General features: G+C 44.6%; 1 protein-coding gene across 1 annotated transcript; it reads right to left on the reverse strand.

Annotated features, from left to right (window-relative positions):
- Nucleotides 1–1,830: 1,830 nt before the first annotated feature.
- On the reverse strand, nucleotides 1,831–13,329 carry LOC117432407 (ras-related protein Rab-22A). The gene is made up of 7 exons (XM_059004360.1): nucleotides 13,071–13,329; nucleotides 12,099–12,178; nucleotides 11,542–11,623; nucleotides 6,611–6,682; nucleotides 6,414–6,520; nucleotides 5,673–5,782; nucleotides 1,831–5,179 (listed from the first exon to the last, which is right to left on the reverse strand). Exons 1-7 carry the CDS (start codon nucleotides 13,104–13,106, stop codon nucleotides 5,082–5,084), a joined length of 585 nt encoding a protein of 194 aa, XP_058860343.1. The 5' UTR covers nucleotides 13,107–13,329; the 3' UTR covers nucleotides 1,831–5,081.
- Between the last annotated feature and the right edge of the window lie 76 nt (nucleotides 13,330–13,405).

Below are 13,405 nucleotides of genomic sequence, written 5' to 3' on the forward strand. Positions count from 1 at the left end.
GAAAGCAGTCATTGGAACAGCAAGCACGTTGTGGTCTAGAATGAATGAACCTGCTTGCAGAGGGAGTGGAAAGCAGTCATTGGAATAGCTAGCTCATTGTGGTCTAGAATGAATGAACCTGCTTGCAGAGGGAGTGGAAAGCAGTCATTGGAACAGCAAGCACGTTGTGGTCTAGAATGAATGAACCTGCTTGCAGAGGGAGTGGAAAGCAGTCATTGGAATAGCTAGCTCATTGTGGTCTAGAATGAATGAACCTGCTTGCAGAGGGAGTGGAAAGCAGTCATTGGAACAGCAAGCATGTTGTGGTCTAGAATGAATGAACCTGCTTGCAGAGGGAGTGGAAAGCAGTCATTGGAATAGCTAGCTCGTTGTGGTCTAGAATGAATGAACCTGCTTGCAGAGGGAGTGGAAAGCAGTCATTGGAATAGCTAGCTCATTGTGGTCTAGAATGGGTTTCGTGGCTATGGAAACGCAGCTCAAGGGGCGATCACACCTGGTGCTGGATCTAGTGCATCCAGCCAATCCATGACTAATTATAATAGGGGTTAATGTGCAAGTCAACACCCTCACTGTTGTAAACCCAGAGCTCTCAAATGACACCTCCTCCTGTAACAGATCAGTCACTGGCATACCAGTCCTGAACCTCACCATGGCTACCACTCTCAATTCACTCCAATGCACCTGCCAGTGTTTCCATGAGTAGCTTGCATTTCCACTGCAGTGATTCCTGATTACAACATTTTTATTTACAGTGTCAACAAAATGAGCTGTTTGCCAGCATGAACAGTATTAGCCAGAATAAAAATAATATATACAGCTCTGGAAAAAATTAAGAGACCACTGCAAAATTATCAGTTTCTCTGGTTTTACTATTTATAGGTATGTGTTTGGCTAAAATAAACATTTTTATTTGGAATTTGGGAGAAATGTTGCCAGTAGTTTATAGAATAAAACAAAAATGTTCATTTTAGCCAAACACATACCTATAAATAGTAAAACCAGAGAAACTGATAATTTTGCAGTGGTCTCTTAATTTCTTCCAGAGCTGTATATAAAATGAATACCGGTATGGTTGCAGGGGGAATAAATACACAGGAAGATCTGAACCGGGAAAGACGACTACCCAGCTAAATAAACACAAATAAACACAAGACTGTATTTTACAAATGGATTTATTAGTAAACTGTATAACATTTCCCTTTTGCACATTCAGAAATACACAGTAAACGCAGTGATTTCAAGCGATTTTTTTTTTTTTTTTTTTTTACAATCGGTACAGTATGTAAAAATATGAAAGCTCAGTATGACAAAACGTATAGGTGAAGTTAAGGAAAGGTCTTTCTGTTGTCGTGCCTTTGTAAAAACTAATAACGATACAAATCTGTGTAATACAGAAATTTCATCAGATGTGGTTTTATGAATTGTTTTTGCATCTACAATTAAAACAATAAGACTTCTAATGGAGTTACTACATTGTCTCAGGACCAGCCCAAGAACCTTTAAGAGAACTCACTCGTTTTCACTGAAGACTGGCACACTCTCCTAAACTACAATACTAAATATTCCAAGCGATAGCGCCGGATTTCATGCATTGAAGCTGCAGCCGTCAATTACAGCATGCAACACTGCTCGAAGCGGTTTAATGTACAGGCTACAATATAGAGGCACAGAACATGACGTTGCCACGACACAATGAAATCGTAGCGACCTGCCATTGCACTTCAACATGACAAACCACACCCTTTAAAACTTGGCACAGCAGGACAGAAGTGTCGCCCCCCCCCCCCCCCCCCTGCCCCTGCCCCTGCCCCTGCCCCTGCCCCTGCCCCTGCCCCTGCCCCCCGCGTCAAATCAAAATAAAACATTCATACAGAAAGAACATTTACAATGACCAATTCAAATCACTTTTAAACTTGGAATAATAATAATAATAATAATAATAATAATAATAATATTTAGATGCAATAAAAAAAGGATTCAATGCTCATCCATATTTATTTAGGTTTTAATAATACGCTGCTCTTATTTTTAATTTGCAGAAAATGGTTACCCTCCTGAGATAAAAAGGTGGTTGAATTGGAGTCCTGCGCTGTGTGACTCACCCTGCACACCACACGGCTGTGTTTTTACCAGGTGAGCCACTCGGGGTAACTGATGTCTGTAATTGTCCCTTAAGCAGAACGTGGCTAAAAGTATCTTTGAACACAATTCATGTCACTCCACACAGGGAGCCGTTTCTTTATCCCAATTTAAAGGTACAAAATTAATTTAGCAACCATTTCAATTTGATGCTTTTTAGGTGCATTAAAAACGACAGCAACCAAAGCTATTTAGTGGAGTGGTTTCAAGCTCTGAAACGCATGAGGAGGAGAAGTGTTTTATGGATCCTGGGCGTGACAACATTTAGGCTTTACACTCATGCCAGGTCTTTTTTGTGCTTTTAAATCCACATATTGGCACTACAACAGACTCCTAACACAAGCATCTCAGAGTCACAGAAAGGAAAACCCATAATCACACAGAACAAGTGCCTGGATTCATCCCGTACAATCGTTTGTACACACTGGGCACACACAAGACCCCTCTGGTATTGCTGAACACAGTCATTAAAATGAATTTAATGCTCTTTCCAAGCCTCATTAAAACAGCTTTTTGGGGGTTTTTTTATAAAGGGTTTTGGTCAGTCTCTGTGCATCATGCAAACAGCTAATTTAACAGAAGTGAACTGCATTAACTCTGAGGAGTGGCAACTCATATTTACAAGCGTGAACACCAAGGGACAGTACTGACCTTCTAAACCAGCCTGTCAATGATGAACTGAAATCATACAGACTCGGAAAAGGTGCACTGTGTCGCTGGATCTAAAAACTAATCTCTGATATTCTGCTCGCAGACAGAGACATGCATGTACAGTCGACTCAAGGCTGTGTTTTATTTGGCAGGTGAAAGGCTGCGGACATGCGCAGCTTCACTTTCACTAAATTAAAAGGCAATCGTTTTGAATTACTTCCCTCCTCATTCTAAAAACGTGGTCGTATGTAGCTGACATACTGTACACATCACCACAGCATCATTGTAACACCACATTACAGACGCCAGTCAGTACCATGATTAAAAAAACTGAAATGCCACCAGGACCTCCTTACACAGTATGTGAACACAGTCACAAATATCCATGTTTAATCAACGAAGAGCAAGCTGTTACAAACATAGATCCTTCACTAGCCCACCCGGAGCAGCCAAAAGCACTGGTCTGTTTCTTTCAAATGAGGACTCATTGATTTGAATTAATGAACGGTCGATTAATCGCAGGTCTTACAAGTCCCATATTATATGAAATTGTAATAATAGTCTGCCAACCTCAAAGCATTCAGAGAAAGCTGATTTAAGGAGATGGCTATTTTAATTTAGTGTTTAACTCGGGCGGTGAAGATAAATACAAGATGATCCTAAAATATTTGCAGTGCTTTTTAAAATGCCACAACTGCAAGAAAACCTTATTGGTAAAAAAATAAATAAATAAAATTGATTTGATCTCCAGTCCAAGACCATTATATTTCTTCCCAAGCCACTTTACCCTTTTGTTTTGTTTTTTATCTCCTGCCAGCATCAAAAACTATTTGGATCGGAATTATAAGCCAACACTTTTTTAGAAAAAAGAAAGTTTATAGAACAATTAAGGGGCTGGCACCACCTCAGTAAATCAACATCTCCTGTAAAGAAACAGCAGGGGTTCTAAGAATAGGCTTGCCAATGTATATACAATGGTTAAAACTGGACTTTTAAAACGCTGGTATTAGTCCCAGTGGTTACTATGAATTGGGCTGGCAACACTTTTAACCACACTGCTGTTATTCCTTAAAGAGCTTCACAGGGGTTCAAAGTGCGAGCATCCCAGAACAAAGTGAAATTGAGAACACAGCTTTGCAGCTCCAGGCTGCTGGTCTTGTAAAGGACAGGGCTGCCAAATATCCTGCACGGAACTAATTAAGAAAAAACAATCAAACCAGACTGCCAAATACTTATTAGGACAGGAATGGAAATAAGACTCGCATGTTGGCAACAGATATTATAAAGACTTATTCCTGGGTTATTTAAGAGACAAATGTGGCTCCTGTATGTGGTACATTAGAAAGCATGAACACAACACAACAGAAGTACCACCCAATGCAGGCATGTGCAGGTACTTCCAGGACCACTCAGGGGTTAGCATGCACACACACTCGAAGAGGACACGTCGAAGCTCCCCGGGACACGGCCCCGTGCAATCTGGTGTGGGAGGGCTACAGGGTGCTCAACTTTAAAATAATTCACTGGCATCTTTAAAAGTGCTTGCATTACATTACATTTCCCTTTTGCATAAACATAACAACACTGTGTCTACAACTATAAAGCACACTGCTCAGTTCAAAGGATTTATCGGTCTTGGCACAATTCAATGAAGTTACCATCTTGTCATGGTCTTTCTTTCTTCTCAACGAAAGAAATCCAGTCTCAGTCCGATCCCAGTCCTTTGCGGATCAGGAATTCGGAGCACATGCAAAGCATTCAGCTCCCCATCACAAAGCGCCGCGGTGCGTTCTGCTGCCAGGACTGGGTTTCAGTTTAGGAGCACTAAATGAGGGGCTATGTTTTAAAATGCTTCTGTATTTTTCTTTTTGTTATTTCATTTTAAGATTTGAAAAGGCGTTAGCAGTCTTCTAGCACTCTCGTTATTCCTGACGTGTGAAAAGCTGGATGCAAACCTGCTACACTAGCCCATTGGGATGAGGGAAACAAATCTGCATTTCCGTTTTCAGAAGCTTGTTGAGCCTCGACTTCACAAGCCATGTACAACACCGAGGGACAATTACTTATAGATAAAAACAGAAAAAAAAAAATTCTAAAAATCTTTTCTCCTTGGATAGAAGACGAGTCAGTTTGCTTGTTGGGATTTTGTGTAGATGGCTCCTGAAAAGCATGAAGGATTAAATACTGTAGAGCTCTTTTTAGACGCTGTGAAACGGAGATTTTAATGTGGAGACGGCTTTACAACGCTCCTGCTTGCGTGGTGGCGACCACGGATCTGCTTCCGGAAGGCCTCAGCAGCATCTGCGCTTGGTCTCGGACGGTTGCCTCCTAAGTTTGAATCCCTTGCCTCCTGCTCCAGCACTGGAATCAGCAGACGGAATCCTCTGACCTAAAAACACAAGATTTAATTAACAAGCCTGCCTTGTAACGCTGCTTTTAAGACTGTGTGGGGCAAGGGCCAATAAGCATGCCAACCTGGCAGATCCAGACACAATTTCTATCGGTCAGCAGGTCAGCATGTCAGCATGGGACTAACAACCAAAAGCGCAAGATGGGCCGAATAGCCTCCTCTCGTTTGTAAACTTTCTTATGTTCTTCATTGATCAGGACTCGTCAATTGGTTTCAAGGGCTGTCTATTTCAAGGCTTATCTATTTTGAAAATGCAGGGTTTAAACGATAACAAGGGAGTGTGTTTTTTTGTTGCACAATTTTACAATGAGGAGGGGTGGTTAGATTCTGCTCAGAAAGTTACTGCCCAGCCCAAAAGAAAACAACAAAAAGGAAAATAGAACAAAACACGCAGAGGGTCGGACAGGTTTGACTGCACCGATGGGAATTTACAGCTGCAGTTGAAGCAGGAGGAACATGTTGCAATACTCACTTATTTCTAAGAAGAGTTCATTAATGTTAATGGCGTTTTTGGCACTTGTTTCCACAAAGATAGCATGGATGGAATCTGCATAGTCCTTGGCATCCTTTTCAAGCACTTCCCTGCAAAGACACAGAGAAAGAGAGCAGCTCTGCAGCCCTGAATCTGGCAGGAGAACGAGGGCCCGAGGGTCTCTGCACCTCCAAAAAAACAACATGCTATTACTGGCAAAGAGAACGAAGGCAAACACACTGTGCACATTGAGTTATTAAAAGATTACCAGGAATTACATTCAGCACACTGGGCACGACGCCACCTGAACACAATGCAAACATGTCGGCTGCAGCATCCCCACTTCTGTTTGGAATTGGGGTCACCCTGCTGGATCATGTGGCGTGCGACAGAGGAAAACAGCCTTTACAGAGATCTGAAAAGCACAGAGCGTGCAGAGAGGCCCTGCGAACGGGACTGGAAGCACATGATCTGTATTCCTCAAAGCCGGAGCACAAAGGGGGCCGTTTCAAAGTTACTCACACAGAGACTGTGTTAATGCACGGAACACACTGAGTAGGTCAGCTGTCTTGTTAATAGTATACATTATAAAGCAAGTATGTCAGTAGCATAAGCATTGTACAGAACCTTAACTATATCTGTCTCCCCGGGACAATGCATTCACACCCTTATTTAAACATGCTGAGCTGCTTTAAAGACTGGCCACGGTTCATTAACACAGAAACACAAGCTCAAGGTTACCTTGCATCGGCAATGTCACATTTGTTTCCTGCGATTGCAACAACAATATTGGGAGGCCCGTGCTGTCTCAGTTCTTTCACCCAGTTCTTTAGTGTCTGGAAAGATTCCTGCAACACAAAGTGTGCACTGAGCTACAATACCAGTGGGGCCTCCTCAGTGAAACCAATCCAGATAGAAAATGCAACAGGAATTGTTACCTCTTTTGTGATGTCATACACAATGATAGCAGCAGCAGACCCTCTGTAATACATCGGTGCCAAGGCCCGGAACTGTTAGGGATTGAAACAAGCAGAAAAGGATTCAGGAGGACTGGAATACAATCGTTTATCCAGTAAAGCTGGACTGTTACCCTACTCAAGACTGCACACTAATTCAATGTAGCCAACGCCACCCCGTCACGCACACGCTAGCCACACCGTGAACACGCACTCCACCAACTCCAGCACAACCCATTTACTATAGGGGTCTGTAGCAAACATTACAATGTAAAAGACAATGGCAACGAATCACAATCACAAATTCACAGCCCAGTGCTGCATTAATCAAATACCTCTTTGTGTGTTTGGAAACCATTACTGCCTACTTAAACTGTACTGCAACACGTGGAAGCAATTATGAGAAAGACTAAAAGATGCCAAGGCTACTTAGAATCTCAATCCGTTTGGTACTGCAGATATCTGGGTCAGCCTGGCTTGTCAAAAAGATCCACTATTAGAGCCCTAATGGTTATAATAAAAAGCAGGCTGGGAATAAGTGTGCATGCCCAATTGAAAAAGCTCGAGACACTCAATACCTCATGCACTTCTTCTTAAGTGTAATATTTTCCAAAGGCTTACTATCGCTGGCTTTAAAATAAAAAGTACAAACCAGAAAAAAAAAATCTAAATCATTTGCACACAGTGTGAAGCCCCAGGGAGCGCGGCTGTTGTGCAGTGTGAAGCCCCAGGGAGCGTGGCTGTTGTGCAGTGTGAAGCCCCAGGGAGCGTGGCTGTTGTGCAGTGTGAAGCCCCAGGGAGCGCGGCTGTTGTGCAGTGTGAAGCCCCAGGGAGCGCGGCTGTTGTGCAGTGTGAAGCCTCAGGGAGCGCGGCTGTTGTGCAGTGTGAAGCCTCAGGGAGCGCGGCTGTTGTGCAGTGTGAAGCCCCAGGGAGCGCGGCTGTTGTGCAGTGTGAAGCCCCAGGGAGCGCGGCTGTTGTGCAGTGTGAAGCCCCAGGGAGCGCGGCTGTTGTGCAGTGTGAAGCCCCAGGGAGCGCGGCTGTTGTGCAGTGTGAAGCCCCAGGGAGCGCGGCTGTTGTGCAGTGTGAAGCCCCAGGGAGCGCGGCTGTTGTGCAGTGTGAAGCCCCAGGGAGCGCGGCTGTTGTGCAGTGTGAAGCCCCAGGGAGCGCGGCTGTTGTGCAGTGTGAAGCCCCAGGGAGCGTGGCTGTTGTGCAGTGTGAAGCCCCAGGGAGCGTGGCTGTTGTGCAGTGTGAAGCCCCAGGGAGCGCGGCTGTTGTGCAGTGTGAAGCCCCAGGGAGCGTGGCTGTTGTGCAGTGTGAAGCCCCAGGGAGCGTGGCTGTTGTGCAGTGTGAAGCCCCAGGGAGCGTGGCTGTTGTGCAGTGTGAAGCCCCAGGGAGCGTGGCTGTTGTGCAGTGTGAAGCCCCAGGGAGCGTGGCTGTTGTGCAGTGTGAAGCCCCAGGGAGCGTGGCTGTTGTGCAGTGTGAAGCCCCAGGGAGCGTGGCTGTTGTGCAGTGTGAAGCCCCAGGGAGCGCGGCTGTTGTGCAGTGTGAAGCCCCAGGGAGCGCGGCTGTTGTGCAGTGTGAAGCCCCAGGGAGCGCGGCTGTTGTGCAGTGTGAAGCCCCAGGGAGCGTGGCTGTTGTGCAGTGTGAAGCCCCAGGGAGCGCGGCTGTTGTGCAGTGTGAAGCCCCAGGGAGCGTGGCTGTTGTGCAGTGTAAAGCCCCAGGGAGCGCGGCTGTTGTGCAGTGTGAAGCCCCAGGGAGCGCGGCTGTTGTGCAGTGTAAAGCCCCAGGGAGCGCGGCTGTTGTGCAGTGTGAAGCCCCAGGGAGCGTGGCTGTTGTGCAGTGTGAAGCCCCAGGGAGCGCGGCTGTTGTGCAGTGTGAAGCCCCAGGGAGCGCGGCTGTTGTGCAGTGTGAAGCCCCAGGGAGCGTGGCTGTTGTGCAGTGTAAAGCCCCAGGGAGCGTGGCTGTTGTGCAGTGTGAAGCCCCAGGGAGCGTGGCTGTTGTGCAGTGTAAAGCCCCAGGGAGCGCGGCTGTTGTGCAGTGTGAAGCCCCAGGGAGCGTGGCTGTTGTGCAGTGTGAAGCCCCAGGGAGCGTGGCTGTTGTGCAGTGTGAAGCCCCAGGGAGCGTGGCTGTTGTGCAGTGTGAAGCCCCAGGGAGCGCGGCTGTTGCAGGGTCTGCAGCAGAAATCTTCTTTAGAGTATAAGAGCAGCACAATGGGAGCTGTGGATTCATTAAACTTTCATACAGACTCTTAATGAAACACGGGCTCAGCTTGCGCGGTGATGGACCTAAGAGGAGATTGCATTACTCCTGCTGCACTCACCAAGCCCAGGAGCGCTGCGTATTAAAGCTACGATACACATTCTCAAAGCAGATCTTCAACACAGCTTCAAACTCGCACAGAATGAGAGATACAGGAAAGCCATTCTGACTGGCACATAAAGGGAAACTGATCTGGGAACGCTGCGATGATCTTGCTACTGTACATACACACTGTGAGCAAATTATGTTTTGATTAACCAGTTTCAGTAAACCAGTAAAGTTGCAGTCCCAGCTTTACATGTGTCTAGGAAGATGTGAACGCATGGGCCGCAGTTTGAACACAGCTCAGACACTCTACAAAACACGTGGCACGGATCAAGAGAAAACTCTGGTTGTTATTACAGAAATTGATTTTCAGCAATTTTCCAAGTTCTATTTTGTCACAAAAGACCAAAGCCAAGCCCCAAATGAGTAACAGGAGCGGATTTTCCTTTGGGCTCCACATGAAAGATGCTACATAACTGGCATACCTGAACGCTGTTCAAGGCTAGTCCAACATGAATTACACACGTACTGTACAGCCCATGCCTAAAGACACTTCGGAACTGGTTCAGAAATACCACAGTGCGGTGTAGCGTCTGCTTGGCAGTACAAAGCGAATGGTTGTGCAAATGTCTCTGGATTGAGAGACCGCGAATCAGCCCTACAACAGTATTATTATTATTATTATTATTATTTATTTCTTAGCAGACGCCCTTATCCAGGGCGACTTACAATTGTTACAAGATATCACATTATACATTATTTCACATTATACAGATATCACATTATTTTACATACAATTACCCATTTATACAGTTGGGTTTTTACTGGAGCAATCTAGGTAAAGTACGTTGCTCAAGGGTACAACAGCAGTGTCCCCCACTGGGGATTGAACCCACAACCCTCCGGTCAAGAGTCCAGAGCCCTAACCACTACTCCACACTGCTGCCCTAGTAACAGTAACAGTCTATTGGAAGTCCTGGAAGCACCACATTATACTATCACAAGCAAACCTAAAAAAACACGTGCTAGTGTCACTACAAACCCAATCACAGACTGCCCCTTACAAACCACTGACAATACAGGATCCAATCACAGACTGCCCCTTACAAACCACTGACAATACAGGACCCAATCACAGACTGCCCCTTACAAACCACTGACAATACAGGACCCAATCACAGACTGCCCCTTACAAACCACTGACAATACAGGACCCAATCACAGACTGCCCCTTACAAACCACTGACAATACAAGACCCAATCACAGACTGACCCTTACAAACCACTGACAACCCAGTCACAGACTGCATCTTACAGACCATTGCCATTTTATGTTTGTTTTTTTACTTTACACAAAGCTGCATTACACTTCTGCATTCTACACCAGATATGTGTGGTCCAGCGGTTAAAGAAAAGGGCTTGTAACCAGGAGGTCCCCGGTTCAAATCCCACCTCAGCCACTGACTCATTGTGTGACCCTGAGCAAGTCACTTAACCTCCTTGTGCTCCGTCTTTCGGGTGAGACGTAATTGTAATTGACTCAGCAGCTGATGCATAGTTCACACACCCTAGTCTCTGTAAGTCGCCTTGGATAAAGGCGTCTGCTAAATAAACAAATAATAATATGTCTAGTGCCCAGTGCTGTTGTATTTGTGTCTATTGTGACCGCTGCAGCGCACACAGTGCATTCCAGCCCAGCAGCCTCTCAGCTACTGAAGAACAATTACACAATAAAATAACAGCATGATGCACCCCATCACCCAGTGAAAGAAATGCACCACAAAGCCATCTCAGCATCCTCTAAAAGCACTGGTTCCTCATTCTGAATGACGTAGTCTTTTTGTCTGTGTTCTTTAATAAAAAGTGCAGCTGTGGGCATACCTTTATCGCCTAAACATGGCAAGATGCACACACAGTTGTCGTTTCCCAGTATAATCAGAACATCTTGCTTCAGAGAGCCCTGCGTACTGCAGTACAGTAGAAAGTGCCAATCTGCTAAATACAGAAGGGAGTTCAGATTACAGGGGGTGCAGTACTGCTGAGAGTTGCCTAGATGGCACCATCATCCCAGTAAACCTGCTTTTTCTTGGTTCAATGACAAAGTGCTCCTCTGGTATGAATAGGGCCAAATCCAGGACTTGCTGAGCGATCCCAGAATCTAGTAATTTGCTGACTGATCAGCTCTGGTATTATTCACCATAGACACAAGCTGTTTGGCTGCAAACACAAACCCTGTCCCTACAAATTAAAACCAGGACTTGGGAGTGACAAACAAGTATCTCTCAAAGCCTGTTCACACGTGTAGAGCAAAGTGGGGTCATTTACATTCATGGCTGCATGTCAGTGACAAGTGGCTAAGAGTGCAGGTACTGTACCATGCAGAAATGATATGGCAGGCCAGCGCGTGTCCTTTGAATGGAGTATCACGAGAGGGATCTGGGTCAGTACTATGCATGCACTGGTTCCACAGCAGACCTGGGCTCAATAACACCTGGGATTCACTGCAATTACAACGGAACTTGCCTAGGTAGTCTTAATAAGATCTATCTATCTATCTATACGAACGCACACACACACACACACGCACACACACACACACACACACATACCCTCTCCTGCCCCGCTGTGTCCCAGATGAGGAACTTGTGTAGCTCGCTCTGGTACTGCACAGTTTTCGTCATAAATGATGCTCTGCAAAAACAGAAGTCACTTCAAAAACACATACATGAACAACAAGGACTGGTTCCACAAACCCTGATTAGCACGAATCTCAGACTTTAGATAAAGTCTCCCAAGATCAGCGCTAACCTGGCTCTGTGGAAGCAGACAGGAAGCTTGCAAGTTTAACAGGAATCTACATATTGTATAATATTAGTGGTACCAGTAAACGGAACAGAGAGCAGGATTAAGAGCCTTACAATGCTTTCCACTGGTTTGTGGTTACGGTGCTGGCTCCTCAGCAAACAGGCAGCTCAGTATTCACAACACTATATATACACCTTGGTGTGGCTGCTGCTGTATAAATACATGAGCTGCATGTTGTGTGATTGCTGTATAAACAACGTCTGGTTAATCCACTACTCCAACCAGCTCCAACCTATAGAAACTACCAAACAATAGAGGAATTGATCAAATACAAAAAAAATAAAAATTACTACTAACTTACCCAATAGTTGGATTGATATTAGGATCAAAGCTATCTTCCACAAATCTCCATACAATACTTGATTTACCAACCCCAGTGTCCTGAGGGGGGAAAAAACACATGGCTTGTAATCTTGCAGCTCCAGGGGTAAACTGTAAATATTCAAAACAGTAAACTGGTTTTGCTGGAAGTCCTTTACCATTGCCTCAGGTTCAGGCTAGATCTGTGCTCAGTGCTGGTTTCAGAACTACTCTCAATGAAGGGCGTGTTAGAATGATCTGAAGCCAGTGGTTTGAGTAATCCTACCCTCTAAACCCTTAATAGTAAACCTACTGCACACACTGAGGCGACATTTATTTATGCTGTGATAAGGGCGTGACGGCTCAAATTCCTTGAAACTAGTCATTTCTATCGTATACCTAAAAAGGGTTGTTCTGAAACCCAGGACTGTGTGCAGAACCCGTGTCATATTCTATGCAATTATGCACAAGTCTTAGCGAAGGTGACGATTTAAGTGGCTGTGTGTCAATACGGTGTTACCGTGTACATTAATATCGAAGACCTCTTATTTGTATTCATCTTTACATGTCGTGCAAATATGTTTTTATTTGTATTCTGAGGTTTAAAATATTCACGTATATTAACAATAAATAAATAAATAAATAAACAGATAGAAGCATCTCCCAAGGGAGGCTGTAAACGGTCATGTCCACAAAACACATACTGTTAGACTGCGTGGCTTTGTTCTGCAATGCAGATGTCTCGGCCCCAACAAAATAACTGCCGATTGACTTATGAACAAAATAAAATAATGATGCTTTTAAAAACACAGATCGATGTATTTATTTTTAAAAGAAACGTATTTCACGCATTCTGAACCTCGGTGACTGGGTGCAAAACGATTTATTTGCGTTTTACCTGAACGCATAAATAAGCAATGTAAACAAATAAATAAAAACAGATGTATAAAATAATAAAAACACAAGCACTCACCCCAAGCAGACAAACCTTCAACTCCCGAAGTGCCATCGTTCACAACAAATCAAAACTTTCTCAACATTTCAACAGAATAAAACATAATAGCAGCCAAAACAACCGACATACACAAAATACAAATACACCAGGACCGCTTGTCTTTATCGAGTACTCTTTTAAAACATCTAATTTATTTTAAAACCCAGTTAATTTCTGTCAGACTTCGGCGAGAAAAAAAAATCGAATAACAGACGCCATCTTGGACAGCCCACTCGGTCACATGACCTGACGTGAATTTATTTTTATATATATTTGAAGCGTAATTTTTATATATATTTTTTTAAATATGACAC

The sequence above is a fragment of the Acipenser ruthenus genome, chromosome 29, assembly GCF_902713425.1.
Source record: "Acipenser ruthenus chromosome 29, fAciRut3.2 maternal haplotype, whole genome shotgun sequence".
NCBI lineage: Eukaryota > Metazoa > Chordata > Actinopteri > Acipenseriformes > Acipenseridae > Acipenser > Acipenser ruthenus.